The sequence below is a fragment of the Branchiostoma lanceolatum genome, chromosome 13 (genome assembly GCF_035083965.1).
Source record: "Branchiostoma lanceolatum isolate klBraLanc5 chromosome 13, klBraLanc5.hap2, whole genome shotgun sequence".
In the NCBI taxonomy this organism is placed as follows: domain Eukaryota; kingdom Metazoa; phylum Chordata; class Leptocardii; order Amphioxiformes; family Branchiostomatidae; genus Branchiostoma; species Branchiostoma lanceolatum.
In genome coordinates this window covers 12184079-12202476 of record NC_089734.1, presented here as the reverse complement: position 1 = coordinate 12202476, position 18398 = coordinate 12184079, and the positions used below count along the sequence as shown (strand labels likewise).

Below are 18398 nucleotides of genomic sequence, written 5' to 3'. Positions count from 1 at the left end.
GCGGTGGATAGCAACAGCAATAGATCCTTAGCAACTAGAGTCTGGCCTGGGCAGGCAGCTCTGTGGGCTGATGACAGCTGCATAGATTATCCATATTTAGAAAGGAGGATTCCCTTGAGTTAGCGGCCCAAGCCATCAAGCTCTTGGGTTGCGAGGCCGTTACAGGGTGGCGAGCGGTCACAGGAGGCTTGATTGAATTCAGGCTAGCATATTTTAGGGCCTAATCCAATTGTTGAAGATTTGGAATTGTGTGGTTTACAGATTTTAAATTTCATCAGAATTTCAATTTGACAAAAAAAACGTACTTTGATCCATTTAAGGGTTGTCCAAGGACAAAGGTTTTGCATGAAATGCTTGTCAAAGGTATCCCAGCATGCCGCATAGTTGTCAACGATATCCCAGCATGCTGTTCGGTTGTTCCCATGGCAGCCTGGGATGTGCCCCGCCCTGGGATGTTGTATCACGTGACCAAACAACATCAGAAGGTGGGAACACACCCCAGTGCCGAGCGCGCGTCCTCTCTCCCTGGTTCATATGATGTCATACTCATCTTCTATACAACGCACATGTTGCAAAATAAAAGTGAGTCGATAATGAAAACTGAAGTAGATTGTATTTGATTTTATATAGTTCATATTCTTTCATTAAGTCGTGTATGTGCTAATCTCCAAGCAGATGTGAAAAAGGAGGAGGAAGACTTTAAAAGGTGCACTTCCAGGAAGATGTGCTATTAATAATGTTGCAAAACTAGCTATGATTTTTGCCTGCCTGTATGTACAGCTACTGGTCTCCCTCAAGGGAGCTGTGGCAAAATTTCCTTGGGGGCATGTCGGCCCAGGTACCGAAGATCTGGCCTGTGTAGGCCCTGGCAACAGTCTGGATTATGGATGCTCTACAAACAACCACAGGAGTCGACGATGATGTCTGGTATCCGCTGTGTCGAAATTGTTTTCCCGCCATCAAAACTGTAGCGTATGAGGAGGTCCCTCATCTGTCCCGGGACGGGCACACAGCATGGCTTCATCTCGTACATGGGAGACACCTGCAATACAGCACGTACGAAATTACATCATCTCTCTGATTGGTCAAGAAGGGGTTTCGATGGTAATTCGTTTAAGATTTCCCACGACCCTCTTCCAGTTATTGTAGGAGGCTGACATTTCACATGTATAATACACATCTCTATTGTTCATATAGCTATTTTCATTTCTGAACGAACTCCGCACAGTTTTTCTTCCACTGTTACTATAGTAGAGTGTGGTCTTTTAGTAGAATGTTGGATTCAGAGCTAGTTATTCAAACTACGCGGTGTGTTCGTTAATCTATTTAGGGTACATTAATGTTCCATTGGCGGAGCTCGGAGAGAAACAAAAGTAGGCACATGTATTAAGTGCTGAAGGTATAGAAGTTTCGTTCCTATTCGTGGAAAACATTTGATAAACAAACACCGCGTATGTACGGATTCAAAACTGCTGACCGCTCTGAATTCAACTATCATACCTCACTCCACTCTAGAAACTTAAAGAGAAACTCTTTGTATTAGAGCTGAAACGAGATGGTTTTAAGATGGGGGGCCAATGACGTCACTAAACAACATGGCGGTACCCACCACCCTAGCGTCAAAACAGAACAGATTTTTACTATGCAGAACCAGTGAATAGTGGGCTCATAACAAGGTACAACGCCTAGGTAAGCGAGTGGGACGAACCACCTGGTCCATGATCGCGGCGTGGGGGGAGGGCAGGTTGTAGCTCGCGCACTGACCCAGGCAGTAGTGGGCGTCAAACTCCTCCGGTTCCATCACCCAGCCGCCCCAGCCAATGTCCTTGAAGGATACAATCTGAAAATCACAGAACAGTAAAAAAATGCAGAAATGTGCCAAAAGTGGAGAAAATAAGTTCTTAACCGTCCAATTTGAATGCAATAACCCTAAAGGTAAGGATCTGTCCGCACTGTTTAGTACACGGGCGTTCGCTTCGCTCACTCGGTAGTTTATTCGGTGGTTATTAGGTCAGGCGTCATGCCACCGTGAATGCCTCGGGACAGGTCATTAACCCTTAATTGATGATTATTTCATGAGTTATTGTTTTTTGTGCGTCGGAATTTGGTTGCCATACTTTGTTTTCAGCCATGGATAGATAGCCAAAGTTGCTGATCGATCGGTTAATTGCTTGCTTGCTTGCTTGCTTGCTTGTTTGATTGATTGATTGATTGATTGATTGATTGATTGATTGATTGATTGACTTCAGTCTCACTTGATAAGTTAGCGCCTCACCAAAGACCTTCGACAGCAACTCCGTGGCGATGGCGATGTTTCATTTCGTGACGTCAGAAAGTCACCATTGGCGTCGTCATCGTCGTCACAATCACTCGACACGTCACGCTTGTGACGCCATGGATCCCGCATATGTAGGACGCCGCTTCCTTCATCCTCGTCCAACTGAAACAAGCCATGGCCAATGTAATTAAGAAATCACGTCAATCACCACTGGCAATGCTAGTGTAGGATACATGTTTTCTGCTATGCATATGAGTATGTTTTTCCGACTGTTTGCTCATGAATTAAGAGTGGAAGGCAACATTTCTTTGGAAACTTCGATCATTCATTGCCATCGGTGTCGTCTGATCGTGATGTCATTCTCCCGACGGACGGAGGCATTTTGATGTGTTGGCGTCGTCTGCTTATGACGTCATTTTCTCGACGGACGGATGCGTTTTACTGTGTTGGTGTCGTCTGATGATATTATGACGTAATTTTCTCGACGGACTGAGTCATTTTACTGTGGTGGCGTCGTCTGATTATGACGTCATTTTTTGACGGACAGAGACTTTTACTGTTTTTGTTTCGCCCGATTATGACATCATTTTCTCGACGGATGGAGACATTTTGCTGAGTTGGTGCCATCTGATTATGACGTAAATCTTACGACGGACGTTATATTTTACTGTTTGTTTCGTCTGATCATGACGTCATGCTCATTACGGACAGAGACGTTTAACTGCATGTGTTGATATCCAATTATGGCGTCATTCTTCCGACGAACAGAAACGTTCATTGTGTTGTGTGTTGTCCGATTATGACGTCATACCTGTTTTCTTACCTCCTCTAGCGTCAGCACCATGAAAGGCCTGTTTCCCGCCCTCTCGGAAGCCTCGTCTGGGTCTGTGTAGAAGGGTGCGTTTCTCATGTGTCTCCTGCAGCTGAGGCATCGGATATCCAACCCGCCGTTTCTCTCAGGGCTGCCGAGCCAGAAGTTCGTCAACTATGATGGTTTAGGATTATTGAATCGAATCAGTAAATGAAAGTTTATTGTAAGTGTAATATAGCAGAATGATTCTTGTTACTTGCATCTCACACTACGGACGTGTATGTTTCTTTGTCTTGGCGTTACCACAATATCGACACTTTACATAAGTAACCTCCATAACATCAATCCACCGGGTTACATAAATCCGCCACTTTAAAATACAGTGGGTTTAAGAGATCTCTAGTGTAGCACCCCCCAGGTATGCGCAGTTTAGTAAGTTCGTGGCAAAGAGTTCACCGCGAAAACCGTGAACATTTCTGCATTCACAGTATCTTTTCAGGGTGGCGGAATTATGCACTGTGCCCCCGGTGGAATTATGTTAGTAGATGTTAGCAAAGTATTGATAAGGCACGCAGATAGTGTGTTGTCTTTGGAGCTCCAATATTAAAGGATGGATACAAGGCTACGCCAAAAAAAAACGCGTACCTCTGTGACGTCAAACTCCGCCCAGCCCGGCAACCGGAAGTCGACCCACTTGGACCCGACCCGGATAACCTTCTCCTCCCCAGGGTTTCCAAATATGGCTCTCTGCTCCAGGTGCACCAGCATGGAGGAGGGCACCCTGCCAAACACGCGGGAAAAATAGGAACATGTGAAAGCTCGTGGTCTCCTTGTATATCCGTTCGTTTGTTCGTTCTTTCAGACCATTGATTGTATATACAGCGTCTAGTGGCACATAGGGCATTCAGTTTCAGTACGCAGTAGGGTATGTTTTACAGCCCCCAGGGAGGTGTTGTTCGAGGCAGCTCCTCGAACACGAGACCCAAGTTTACGTCCCTTCCGAAAGACGGGTGCAGCCCCAACCGAGATGTCTCCTACCCAGCTAGGATTGAACCGGGGTCGCTCCCAGTTACTACCAGGAGCTCAACTGTGAGGCTGCTACCAGTTGAGTTACAGGGATATCCCTCTCATTGCTGTATATTCACTTTTGATGAAATCAAATTAAACTAAAAAATGCGGCCTTCTGAATGAGTGAATCTTCGGCTGTACCTTCGACCTTCCTCGGGGGAGATGACCCACTACTTTGGACACGTGACTTATTATAACGGACACGTGACTTCAGAAACGAGTCAGAAGTGCCTGAAAGTCTGTGCCACTACGGTGACATTGTTACATCACAAACTGGTTATGGTGCTTTTCTAAACAAAATAAGAATTTATTTCACTTCCATTCTAGAACATTTGACAATGAAGAGGTCTCTGGCGCAAAGCTTACTTGGAATAATTCTTGAGGCTTTCGATGAATGGCGAGTGCCTCCGGACCTTGTCGTCGTTTTTGCTCGGCAGCTCTCGCCACTTTGGCTGGTCGTGATAGGCGGAGAGGCTGGCAGATATAACGCGATTCCCGGCCGTCGAGGGGAGCTTGAACCGAAGATGATCTGTGTTGTTTGATATGGGGTCTGTACAAATAGATGATATTTACATATTACCGATATAGTATGCATCAATACTTGTGGATTAGCATGTGCCAACTAGATGTTGTTTTTGGTTACGCACCATTTTCTGCCGTCTAAAATGCGGCAACGGCTATCAGAGCACGGAAGTAGTAAAAGAAAACACAATCAATCCAGCAGTAAAAGAAAACGACTCCAAATTACTATACAACGGTCCCCGTCCCTGAAGCGTCGCCAATAAGAAAGTTCAAAATCGTAAAAAGTGAGACAAGACACTAGGCCCAAGAACAACAAGATTGGCAACATAAAAAGATGTTGCCATGGCGACGGTGGTCTCTGTTAACGTTTTCATTTTTAGCCCACATGCAAATAAGGGCCTCGCATAAATCATATCAGTCGATCACCTTCTCTACCAAAATAACACAAGTTGTCCAATGTATGTTTTCACAAAAAAAGATATCGTACCATTTCCTCATAGATAATATAAATGAGGCCCTCTATGCATGATTTGTGTCTAATAGTGGCCACATTTACTTAACCTCCAAATGGTGCAAAAATGAAATCCCCATCATTTACCACTATGGATTTATAGTATTTTGTCATTAATTATACAAATTAAGTATTTATTTGCATAATTGATATCTATCGATATTCATCTCTTTCTCAGTTACATATGTCATGTGTTTGAGTGTCCTATAATAAAATCCAGCTGATTTTTTAACTGTCCTCATTAATTATGCAAATTAGATATTGATTTGCATAATTGGCATATGATTATGTAAATCATCACTAAGGCTATCTACACAACAAAATTACTATGATCCGTCATCCCATTCTTGCGTTATTCTCTTTCAAAGTTTGAGTCAAAATTAGCTCCTACAGTTCCAAAAAAGGCCGCTAGAGGGTCCAAATCTACATGACATATTTTCCTAACAAAGAGCTATCTACCACTAAAAAATCATGACTATAGCATGTTCAGAAGACGAGATTTGAAAAGTGAAAGTTCCCCTGCATTACCATAGAAAGTCGCTAGGGGGCCCAAAATCCAATCATTACAAGGTCTCCCACAGACCTACCCACGTACAAAATATGAAGACAATACATCCAGGCATTCTTGAGTTATCGTCCCATGGACTTTCACATTCCTGTACAATTCCTAGAATTCTTGCAATCTGCACACAATATAGTAAAAATTTGGCTCGCCCCTGAGGCGTCGCCAAAAAGTCTACAAGAAAGTATGCAAAAGACTTGTTGGATTCTGTTTTCAATTTCCCTCGCAGATGTAAGATCAAATTTTGATGTACCTTGCTAGTGGTCGACCAAAGGAAAGGCTAGAGTCGACAGGTTTTCACTAGGGTCGGTCGAGTAACCGGAGACACAACATTTTTGTTTCCCTATGCCTTAACACATCGCGACTAAAGCCAAACATCTGCTTGAAGAGCTATCTAGACAAAAAAGGTTTACCTATAGAAGGAAAGACGATCATCTTGTACATGGTGGCCCGTGGGAAATGGCCGGGGCGCACGGGTCTCGTCCTCCTGTCGTTCCGCGGGTACAGGCGTCTGAGCGGCGGCGGCATGCTTCGCGGTACCAGGGGCCGGCTGTAGAACTGATCCGGTTCCCTGTGGTTCAAGTTCACTCGGTAGGTAACATGGTAGAGGATCTCGGCTGTCTCAACTTCAAAATATAATCACCAAAGATCACAGGCACAGGAATATCGGCTGTATAATACCAAATATAGATACACATCACTTTAATGTCACTAAGGCCATGTTAATTTGATTACATGGATGACGTCTTCTGGGGACCCCAAAACTGATGCGAGCGTGCGAATATAAAAAAATCTGGCAAAAAATAAAGTTGTCTTCATTATGAGATCTACGTGGTCAGGATCCGGAAGCATGAGCAAAACGTAACACACAGAGTATGAAATTGTTTTTGTTTTTTTTTGCAATTTACAGCATTTTTTTCTCATTTTGTAGCTACTTTGTATGCTTTACAGTATGGCTGAAAACCTTTTTTGGAAGCGGACGAAAATTGATGCGCGCGCGGATGTCATCCATATAATCGAATCAATATGGCCGAACATATACAGGTAGTGTTCTTTATTCTAGAAAAAGAAGCATGGTGACAAAATGAAGAGAAAAGAAGCAGGATCGTGAGGGGGGGGGGGGGTGAAAGCATCAACAGTCACTTGGTTGCCAATGTATGTTGGATACTAGGTTGGATACAACCATGTAACGTATCCACGCGATACAGTCTTATCTGTATTACATACCACAACATGCCGGAAGATACCGGGGGACAACCCTGATCGCTAACGTAGCATGGGGCGCCTTTTTTCAAGGGACGTATTATCAATCAACTACGTTATCAGTAAGTGTCAGTAACATGATGTAATAAGAAAGCTATATGGTATAATTAAGTCTCTTTGCCATCATCTGTCAGCATGGTGCATGCTTTGCAGTATATCCAGATGTACCCTTTCGTTGACATTTTACTGAGAAATACGAAGAACGGACAAAATCGAGTCATTTGTCTGAAGATTAACCGAGGAAGACACTGCAATGTATTGTAAGGGAAAGGCCTTGGAAGAAAAATAATCACGTACTAGGCTTTTGCAAAAAGAGTCATTTTCTAAAACTCTAGATCGACAAAAGAATACAATGCAAGGCAAGACAATGCACTATGTCATCGTTTCACACTTCAATACAAATACGACACACACAAAGCATATGTAACACGGCAATGGAACATCGTTTCAAATTTGTATCTGAAGAACATAAGGCAATGGCGTTACCTGCTGAGCCCCAGCTTATCCAGGATGGTAGCTTTGATGACTTCCTTTCGGTAGATCTCCGACATTCTCCGCTTCTCGTTCCGAGGAATGGCCTGGCTGGGAAAGTTCGGCACCAGAAATAGAAGGCTCAGAAGCCGCAGCAAATGTACTGAAAACATCATTTCAATGGTGGGCAGAGGGAAGTACAACAACGCTTTGGTCTGTATTAAGATAACGTCTTTCCAAGACTGGTTGGGTTCAGACTAAGATACTGTCTTTTTATACGTATCCTTGTGATCAAGATTGAAGGTACTAGGTATGCTGCAAGAATGAGTTTGACGCGTCCTTGCCCTACTGTGTCTTGTTTGACAACACTCTTGTTGTATCTGCTTTAGATTCGCCCCTCCTTGCACGCTATGTTACTTCAGGGTCCTCCTCAATGCTAAATGGTGTCCACATCTTTGTCACGTGTGTCTTAGGTGCAGCGTGTTATGTCCTCACGTTGAACTTCAACATCTTAATGTTCGATACACTCACTGTCTCCCAGACTAACTCCCCGTTATCAGACCTAAGTCGTCACGTGACAAACCGTAATGGTTGGTGAACTTGATGAGTCAGCATTGTCACCAACATATAGTACATCAAAATGACTACGTTTCGAAATTTTGGAAATTGTAAATTTCCTTCAATCGATGCTAACGTTTTTCCTCTTTGCTAGAAATGACTCAGTGACAATATTCTCTCGCCGCATGATTTAGGACAGAAAATGTTATAGAAGACTAATGCACTGATTGGTGTAACATACGTGTGGGTGTACCTCAAGGATACGTTGTACGGCCCTTACTTTTTCTCATTTCCCTTTGTAACCACAGTTCGTTATCTTATTAATTTGATTGACACCCCATCTCTTACATACATAAGAATTAATTATTCTTAACAAACAATTAATTAATTTTCTTCTTAGTAAACTTGACGTATTCTACACTAATGAACATTTTGTGTCCTTAATTCACCTAGACAACTATATCATTGAAATTGTCGGCCTTCCCATTTCCCCTGACTTTCCAGACAAAGATGCAATCGACTATGATTACAGCCATAAACAAGGACAAGAACGCTCATGGCCAATTTAGTAGTAAGAATATGCTGTCGGTGCTTCTCTTTGACGATTAACAACTTGGAATAGATTGTCATAAATGCCATTTCGCCATGACCGATTTATATTTGGTAGAGCTCGAGTAGTACGTGTGTCTCTGCAGTTGTATACGGAGATTTAGAAGAAAGGCATTCAAACCGTACGCACTCTGCCCAGATAGAGCGATGTGCGGTACAAGATCATGCCAATATGTCCTGCTATTACTTGAGATATTGGTAAAATTGACAGAATGACAAGAAAGGAATAAAGAGAATATGGAAAGTAGTAAGAAGAGAAAATAGATCAGAACACATCTAAAACCTGACTAACTAAGCTGGCTATACATAGAGATGATACTTGCAATGGGAGTTTGGTGACAATGGGCCGGGTTTCATTTGGTCAGCTCAGTTAGGAGGGGGAAATGTTAACCTTCCCACGGAGTGACTCTACTGACCAGTTATTCCCTAATTTGTCGAATTCTCCTTCCATACCCCGTAGGAAGGCCTGGTGGAGGCTACAGAAAACAGGTGTTTGTCCTAGTCTGGAGTTACAGGTGTCAGGTGTGAAGATCTCTAGTAAACAGCTTGCACCTGTAGATTCCAATCAAAGCGATGATGACAGACAATTTTCATTGTCGCCCATTTCTTACCGTTTTACTAGCCGTGCCCATAATTGGTGTGTATTCTTTACGTGTCTAATACGTGTCTAGGTATCATATCAACTCAGTTGTTCTCTTATACATCTAGAAACCTTGCTGCAGATAACAGAAACATGTCAACAATGTTTAAAGACTCGCCAGTTTGATAAGTGTTATTCATGTTACCTTCTCTTTGCCCGATAAAATCCTAACATCATTGAATGTCGTTAATCTTGTAGTGTCTAGTGGCACAAAGGGCAGCCAGTTTCTGCTGTTTCTGTATCAGTATATTTATAAAGGAAAGGGTTAATTGTTAGCCCTTCTCCCTTAACGTGCTCGAATCCCTCCTCGAACAAGGAACCCTCATTTTACGTTCCTTCCGGAAGAAAGATGCAGTCCCAACCGAGATGCCCTTCCCAGGTACCAGGAGTTCAACAGTGAGGCTGCTACCAGTTGAGCTACAGTGACATCATTTTATCCATAGGGACGAGAAATGAATGGAATAGTAGCCACAGAAGCCCATTTTTTGATTACCTTTTTTTTTTTCAAGATTTTTTTCTCCTGCGCAACTCAGCAAGAATTGTTGAAAAGATGACGCATATTCTATTTCAAAATCTCGGTCCTGTTGCAAATAGATAACTTGGTGATGGCGCATCCTTCATGAAGATATGTAAGTTGCTGAGCATCTCTTATCTGTTAAAACTTGTACTGGATATCTCTTAGACGTTATGGCAACGGTACCTAATCTTTATCAACAAAGTAAGTTTCAAGTACAGGAAAGACAAAGAGAAACTAGCTAGCAAAAACGTACCGTTTAGAGTGTCCAAGGGTGTTAAGATGAGTAGACAAAGAGATGGCCGATGGATGCACTTGTTCTCGGACATAGTTGGGCACTTTGCCACGTCGTTTCTCCGTCACAAATGCCCGGAGAATGTCGCGAATGAACCTGCCGAAACCTTTGGGTAGGATTCCTGCATGTTTGTACAGTGATAAGACCGTACCTCCTGGTTGCACGAGCATTACCCCACTTGGCGACGGCCTTGCCCGGCGGAAGGGACGCATTCTTCGCCGCCGCGACGTTTTTTTTTTTAAGCACCTGTAGGGCCGGCAGCCACGTGCGTGGCAAATGTAACCGGAAGGGCATTGACCTGTTGAAGGAACCGCTGACTTTACAGGGCGAGAATAGCCTTCTGTGGCAAAGGAACCCCTGGTTATACTTGTAAAAAGCTAGATAAACTCTTCACGTATGGCACTACTTTTCTACTACAAAATAAAGGGGTAGGGACGTCAAACGTCAAAAACTCGTAGGGACACCGAAGAAAATCTTCTGAACGCAAGAAATTATGTTTAGAGCGAGAGAAGACAAAACTTTCACCAGCAAGCCATTTGATTACCTTACAGATATCCTTGAACACTTATAAACAACATATTTCATCTGAAAAATGATTTAGTGTTCTTTAGCCAGGCGTCCCTTGTACTTTTCTGTGTCGTTCTTATCTAACCAAAGCCGCACGAACCGGATAACACGTAGAAAGTTTAGGAAACAACTTTGCTAGCAATTGCCAATAGATTTTTGTGCTGTATGGGCGTGCTAAGTTCCGGAAGATCCTAAAGCTGTTTACTTAGCACCCAAGGTGCCGTCGATAAAGAAATGTGTCAAGACCTTTTCCAAACGTTGTTAGAGGAGTCCGTGGGTCCTTGCGTGTCCTGAGTCCCTCCGGAGAAGCCATATGCCCTCGATCTTTAAGACCCGGTGGAAGGAAGCCAGCCTGTTTCTTGTAGATGTGAAGTCACTGACGCCAGGTGTTCGGTGCGTACAACTCCGGGTGGGACATTTCTTGGCAAGAAGAAAGAAAACAGCGAGGTAGTTTGAACCTGACGATTCAACTCTGGAACTTGTGACATCTTCAAGTTGAAAAGTTTACATGGTCGTGAGTTGCCAAGTTCGAGTGTCGACAATTAAAGATACACACCGCTCAATTTATCGATCAAAGCGTTCGTTGCTATGATGATGAAGGTTAGACATCCAGGTAGCAAGATATGCCAAAAATAGTTACCCAAGCAACTGGATAAAATTTTGTTTCCCAGTTTCCCGGTCCTATCTTTAGTCACTGACGAAAGACAGCGGATGCTGTCTGAAACGTCTGTTTCAAAATTTTATCCAGTTGCTTAACTATTTCTGGCGTTCGTTGGTATATTTCAGAATTTAGGAAGATTAGTTTGTCGAAAGAAAGGTGTGCTTCACATGAATGCAGCACGTGCACTTATGTTACGTCGACAGAAAACGTTACATGCAGGCTTTGCATGGTGCAGAGTGAAAATGTCACGGACTGTACGTGTGTCCTTCCGCCCAGCCTCTCCCATGAACTCAACAGCGATAACCCTCACACCTGTACTGGCGTACTCTCCAAGCAGAGGTTGGCTCCGGATGGTTTGCAAAGTGATTTCAGGCGTTTTTGTCGGGCTTTCTATTTTGTCCCATTTTTCTTATGTAGCCAAGCCTTGGTAGAATAGAAAGCCCTACAAAAAAGCCTAAAATCACGTCAAAACCAGTCGGAGCCGAACCTCTGCTTGGAGAGTACCGGCTGCGTGAGGAGAGCAGGACAGGAAGCTTCAAGCCGACTGGGCCTTTAAAGTTCTAAAACCATTTATATATTTTTCTTTGTAGTACAGAGTTAAAACTGTATTCCAACACAATGAGTGAATTTTCGTCAGTCCTTTTTTTCAACACAATAACAGAATTTTCTCAATCCTACAAACCTGCAATCTTGGTTAGAATTCAAACGGCCCATCACATAGGTCACGTGAGCTAACGGACACGTGACGTCAGCAATTGGCCAAACGTGCCAGGAAGTTGATACCGTCCGCCGTCTCTGTTGAGTGACGGCTGGTGTGAACTGATGTAGATGGCCTCTTCGATTCAGTTTTTAGTACTTTGACTTTGTCCATTGAAAGAGTATAATCTCGCTTTAGCTCTGAACCTAACCTTAATTTAAGTCCTTAGTTTAAGCATATATGTAACACACACAAAAAAGTGTAAAAGTTGTTTATATATTCAGCTTTATTATGAGACTCACTATATAAGACTTGACCAAATCTCTATGTAGGCAGCCATGTATTTACACTTTTGCCTAAATCTACTGTAAAAAAAGGAACATAATTTTTTTTAACACAGCCATGATTTAATTCTAACACCATCTGAACACGAATAAAGTGTTTTTGAACAGTATGTACAACAGGATAAAATCTAATTGTTCAGTCGAGAATATACCAGCTCTGTTGAAAGATGCAGTCTACTGCAGATCTAAAAGTGTGCACAAGAGAATCATTGACAAGTCAATGAATTGTATACTTGTTAATGTTATTCTTTCTTGGAAATACTTAGATACTAGGACAAATTTTGAACCCATTGGTATGTATGTTATTTTCAGGGGTGTGCCATTTTCCTCACTCAAATTCTTTACAATGGAAGAACCTTTATATATAAGGGTATCTAAACACAATTTTATACATATATACATGCACACATGTAATTGGCAATCCTGTCAATTTGACAATTCCTATTCAGTGCATATCAGCACTTACACTTAGCACATAAAGACAGAACATTTTAGTCCTTTTGCATAGTCTGAAGTAAGTATTGAAGCAGGTATTGAAGCTTAAGTGTCAATCTCTGCATCTTAACTACAAGTCTTGAAGTGTATTCATTCATTAGAATACTGTCAAGACTTTGAAATGGTTTTCTAAGGACCTCGGCTCGTCCTCGAAGTGTCGGGTCTCCGTGACTTTCAGGCCGACTTTCTTCAACCTTTTCACAAACAGTCTCTCCTCCTTCCCGATCCAAGCCCGCATAGTGTCGTTCACCTGATAGGGGGTGACATGCACATGTACCTCCACCTGCAGTTCTGCAAAGTTCCGTAAGGTGACCTCGTTAGTCACCCAGGTATTGGAGCCACCCTGGTGTCCTCCATCGAGCCAGTACATCGACTTAACTCTCCCCAAAAACTGTTGTAGCTCCGGTATCGGCTTTGCTTCTTGTAACTCAAATAATATCTCGTTCAGAACAACGCAGCCTTTGCTAAAACCCACAAACGTGATCGGAAGTTCAAGCAGCCTTCCATCTTGCCAGCCGTTTTGATCCGAAGGACAGGAGTCTTCTTGACCTTCAACTTGTTGCTGCAGTTCACTTGAAACCTGCCGTGCGGCGTTGTTGAGCAGGAGTCTCAGGTGATGCAAGGCAGTGGGATATCTGGGGTCATCTCCATATTCGGGAGTGCCCATCACGTCGCATGCAAGGAAGTTGTAGCAGCTGAATGTCTTGAGGTACATGTTTGAAGGCTTGACGACCCAAATGAAGGAGTGAGGGAAGCGTTGAGAGAGGAGTTCAGCCACGGCTTCTAGGTTCCACTGCTTCCAGTTTTTGTTGTCACGGTGGGCCTCCATATTTTCAACATAGTCCTAAATAGTGTCCAAATGAAAAAATTAGTTTAAAAAATAAATCAATGAAATAAGTAACATCTAAAGCAATACAATGTTTACACACATGTTAAAGCTGTCATACCCATACAAATATAATATCCATAGTCATACCTGGAGCCTTGCAACTTTGGGGACAAGTGTTTGCAGCTTTTGGGAACCAACTTTTTGTCATTGTTGTTAATGTATCCATTTCCACTGCTGTCGTTCTTTTTTTTGTGAATTTTCTTTTATTACAAAAACACTGTTCCCTAACTCACGATCTTTCCCGCTCCCACTCATACTGAACTAAAACCACGGACCCAACTCTAAATACTTTTACCATAACATTTGCCAAACTAGTGGATCAAATAAATCTGCCCGGATATGCAGCTTCTACTGTTCAGTACAAACCTGGTGTGTTTAATACGCCAAGAGGCAGTTTACCGGGCATGCAAACAAACTAGCCACCATGCCCCCCTCCCCCAATTTGCCGTGTACACTATAATTCATACCTTACCTGCACATCTCCAGGGAAGAAGACAACATGGTCCTGTGCCTCCCTGCTTCCACAGAAGATCACTTCGTTCTTCGAGTGAGCAAAACCCTGGTCTACAACCAGTCTACGGCAGGGTAGCGAAGCCGAGGTGGGGGGCAGGGAGGAGGAGGACATCGCTCGCTCGGCCATGGTCCCTCCCCACCGCCGATGAAAAGTCAGAGATCGTAGCGCTACGAGCACGGTAACGGCCCAGTGAGGGAACATACAACGTCTACAGGACACAGGAAACGTTAGAATCACCAGGAGGACATAAGATTTTCTTAAACCTGACCAGAATGTACACATACGACATAGACATACATTTCAAAACGTCTCCGCGAACTTTGGACACGCTTGGCTAAAAGGTCATAGTTTAGTGGATTCTTCCACTTGTCACCGGTAGGGGGGATAAATATACTATATGACCTAGGCTTTAATCTTTTTTACATAGACGTACGCGCATCTGAAATACATGCTTACTTTATTTGGTGTACACAGTAGAACGTTACAACTAGAAATATTGTCAAATGATGAGAGGCTAAACACAAGACTAGTGGAATCTTCCACCTGTAAAGTAGGGGTGCGCAATGATAACCGGTGTTGTTTTTTTCCCCAACTTTTATTTAACCTTGAAAGTATGCAAAACATACACTCATTCGGCCGAGGCCGTTTTTCGAGAGTTCAAGGGGGCCGTTTTTCAAGAGTGTCGTATGTTTTGTAACTTTTTGAATATTTCACATACGCATATTTCAAAGTTTTTCCGCTCATGATATCAAACGAGAAAGATTGTTTCACAAAGCCTGGGGCTCACTAAACAAAACGACGCCAGGGGTTACATATCTCGTCTGGTCCCACAGGATGTCACGAATTTCCATTGTGTTCTACTTAGGAATTTCTGAATCATACACTGTATTGTCATTATTGTTCTATTATATTACCCCTTTCCTCCTACTTTCTGCTTTCAGCTCCAATTATAGCAATTTCTGTCATTGTCCGATCACTCGTCAGGAATGTCGCTTTCTTGTTCTCCACAAAGATTCAGCGACAATTCGTACATGATTTGTCATCAATTGGTCCAAGGAAGGAGGTTCCGTGGATATCATCAATACGTTTTATGGAAGTAGTCTGCATGTCTTTTTGGCTGAGGATTTTATAAATCTTAACAGGATGCAATTCAAATCATTCAAAAGGTTTCATCTCAGCAAGGAGGGCTTTTCTAAATCTCAGATAAGTTTTAAAACATGCAAGTCACAACGGTCTGTTCCGTTCACTATGTTGATTACAGAGATAACCTCCTTGTTTCCCTTTATACTGTGACTGCACATGTGACAGAAACATATGTCGCTGGAGTGTTCTTGCACATCTGAGCTGGTTTTATGGTTAATATAATGAAAAACAATTTCCATTGAAAACTGTAGGTCATTTGACGGCGTCCCTTAATTTTCATGCAACACCTAACGTTACATGTATTGTCTGACATACCTCGAAATTACATCTGTATTGATGTAAACAAAGACCCAGGCATATTCACTCCGGCGATGTGGTGACTTTCCGTTGAAGAATGTGTACGCCATGAAGCTTTATTTCTTTGTCCTCTTGACGTCATCTTTCTTACTAACACGACGTTTTCATGTTGTTTTTCTCGATATGTAATACACCTGGAGACCGCGACTGACGTAATTCGATGTTTCACCCGAGCTGTACTAGCCTCCACCGGGCTCCAGACGTGGCTGGAAAGACGGTAGAAATCGGCCAAATAGAGGAGTTGGCCAGCCAATAGATACGCGATGGCAAATTGTATCTATCGGCTGGCCAACTCCTGTATTTGGCCGAATACTACTCTTTCCACCTCGTCTGGAGCCTGGTAGAGGCTAAGCTGTACCCCTGAATGGAATGGGTGAATAAACAATGGCCGGGAGTTGGACACACCCTACTAACAGCCCTACCGGTGCACATGTCGTTAGGACATACTCTCGCGTAATCTCAGACACTATAAAAGGGTACTTAATGTTGAAAAAACAATCGTAAACACTAAAAATGAACATCCGCCTTACATCTGCTTGGAGATTACTGCAACGCCCATCAATACTAGCTTACGCAACAAACAACGGTGAATTCTACCCAAACTGTATCTGTCATTTAGAGACAGCGAAAAAAGACAAGAAACAATACATCATTATGCAAAATACTGCACTGAATGGTACAAGCAAGATGGAAGTTATGATAGGCAAATCCAAACAATCAGATCTCTCTATAATACGCTTCACCGATCAAGCAAGAAGTCTAGTCATAGTATCTGCTTGGTGACAAAGAAAGTTGCAACATGCAAGTCACTGATGACTTACTCATGATGTATTCCTTTTGTGTCATCTCTTTGTGTGTTAAACTTGTAGATCCGTGCCATTCATGCAAGATCACATCCGCTCTGCCCAATCACAACACAAGAAGATATGCAATAGTTCCACCTGTGTCAATCCCCGATATTAAAGTGAGGTGGGTTTAAAGTGCTTGAGGTGTGGCTTTCCTCAAACAAGGGGCCTCCTGCTTTACGCCCATTCGAGAGGACAGTCCTGACCAAAGCTAAGATAGGATCTAGTTGTTTTCGCGGTAAAGGGACCAAGCAACTATTCGCTATGATAAAACTGGTCAATGAAAAGTTGGAAAGCCATATCCTTGATTTTCGGCGCTTTATGGTGTAAGTAAAACATTGTTGCAATATGTACATGAAAATTCCACTTTTTTTTCAACAGGCATTAATTCAGGATATTATTCGCACTAACCGTAGCCTGGATGCCAGACCCTCAATCTCTAGAATATCTATCGTGTATGCCATGGGGTAAATAGATATTTTAGAGATTGGGGGTCTGGTATCCAGGCCATACTAACAGACAAGCAAGCCCCTCTACGATCCTCTACCACTCACTGGTTGGCGCCTTATCACTATTCAAATCGTCCCTTAGGGTGACTTCTGGGTGACGATGTTAAATCTATTGTCAATAGGAGTAAAACAAATAGATAGACCTCATCAATTAAAATCTGCACGAAAGCTGGTATCAGGGTGATCTTAATAACTACCAGCGCTCTATCAGAGCAGCACTTCCGGTTAGGTTCGCAGAACGAGTACTTCCGGTCCTCATCGTATTTTCTATAACAGTAGAGGATACTAGTACACCGCCTCAAGATATAAACGATTTGGAATCGTGCCTTTTGTCTACTTCTGTCTATGACATATGACATCAGCCTCTGTAAATAAACTTGTCTTTTGTCTAGTATTACTACTGTAGTATGCTCTCGCCCACTCTCAAGATCCCTCAAGTCGGTCAGATCAAGGGATTCGCTCAACCAACCGACCCAAGACTGACCCAGGCTTGACTCCGAACATGATCGTGCATTCCCTTTCAAATACAATACGTGGGTTGCATCTAAAAATATGTAGAGGAACAACTTGTGAGATTCTTACTAGGCAATTTGATGAGTTATCAGCCAGTGAACCGTTGTTTCCATGTCTGCTATTTTCAATAAATTCATATCAGCCATAGTGGTTGGGGGGAGTGGTGTCTTCGGTTCCTAGCCTCCACCAGACCTTCCCACGGGGGCACGGATCGTAGAATTTGGTAAAAAGGGAATAATTGGCCATGAGAGTCAGTCCTATTCTCCAAGCAGAGGTTTTCGCTATTGGGGGCAAGTAGTGGCCACAATTTTTGAAATTGATAAAACCTCCTAGCTCGGGGGCATGTTGGCCCTGGAGCCGATGGTCTGGCCTGTGTAGGCCCTGGGAACAGTCTGGCTACCAGGCCACCATCAGTGGCTACCAGGGTACCATGGCAAGTCTGGCTACCAGGCTCGGTGACCTTACGTAATAAATAGTTACAGCAAAGAACTTAACTCTAAAGATGCCGCATCTTTTTATGAGTTCGTCCAATTGACAATGGAACAAGTCAGGGGAAACAGAATGGGGGGGGGTCATTTTGCGTGAAAAGTACGATGATACAAAGTTGCATTGGGCGGGGGGCATTATCCTGTCCGCTCAATACATCCCCATGATCCCCTATATCTCACTATCTTCCTTCCTTCCTTCTGACCGAAGACAGTTCTCAGTAGTGAAGACGTGGGGAATTACCACTAACCCACCGCCAAAATAAACCTGACATCG

The 18398-nt window shown here is 43.0% G+C and overlaps 3 protein-coding genes across 4 annotated transcripts in view; 1 reads left to right on the top strand and 2 right to left on the bottom strand.

The window, feature by feature from the left end:
* Nucleotides 1-18398, top strand: part of LOC136446687 (zinc finger protein 93-like) — an 89168-nt gene that overhangs the window by 49654 nt on the left and 21116 nt on the right. The window lies entirely within an intron of this gene.
* On the bottom strand, nt 760-7628 carry LOC136446711 (growth/differentiation factor 8-like). 2 transcript variants are annotated; one of them, XM_066445194.1, is made up of 8 exons: nt 7502-7628; nt 6166-6323; nt 4524-4707; nt 3735-3870; nt 3102-3263; nt 2276-2440; nt 1709-1840; nt 760-1042 (listed from the first exon to the last, which is right to left on the bottom strand). In XM_066445194.1, the coding sequence occupies exons 1-8, from the start codon at nt 7564-7566 to the stop codon at nt 893-895; spliced, it is 1152 nt and encodes a 383-aa protein (XP_066301291.1). In that variant the 5' UTR covers nt 7567-7628; the 3' UTR covers nt 760-892. The 2 variants fall into 2 exon arrangements, with proteins under 2 accessions (XP_066301291.1, XP_066301292.1); XM_066445195.1 differs by having other exon boundaries at nt 1712-1840.
* On the bottom strand, nt 12290-14597 carry LOC136447618 (mitochondrial protein C2orf69 homolog). The gene is made up of 2 exons (XM_066446649.1): nt 14228-14597; nt 12290-13710 (listed from the first exon to the last, which is right to left on the bottom strand). Exons 1-2 carry the CDS (start codon nt 14549-14551, stop codon nt 12964-12966), a joined length of 1071 nt encoding a protein of 356 aa, XP_066302746.1. The 5' UTR covers nt 14552-14597; the 3' UTR covers nt 12290-12963.

Bases quoted from the DNA above. Each gene is read 5' to 3' on its own strand.
- LOC136446711 (XM_066445194.1), bottom strand. From the start codon at position 7,566: ATGTCGGAGATCTACCGAAAGGAAGTCATCAAAGCTACCATCCTGGAT. The intron at 6,324-7,501 runs GTAACGCCATTG...CTTGAACCACAG, and splicing joins GATAAGCTGGGGCTCAGCAG to GGAACCGGATCAGTTCTACA. The intron at 4,708-6,165 runs GTAAACCTTTTT...CTATTTGTACAG, and splicing joins GATCGTCTTTCCTTCTATAG to ACCCCATATCAAACAACACA.
- LOC136447618 (XM_066446649.1), bottom strand. From the start codon at position 14,551: ATGTGTACATTCTGGTCAGGTTTAAGAAAATCTTATGTCCTCCTGGTG. The intron at 13,711-14,227 runs GTAAGGTATGAA...GACACTATTTAG, and splicing joins TCTTCCCTGGAGATGTGCAG to GACTATGTTGAAAATATGGA.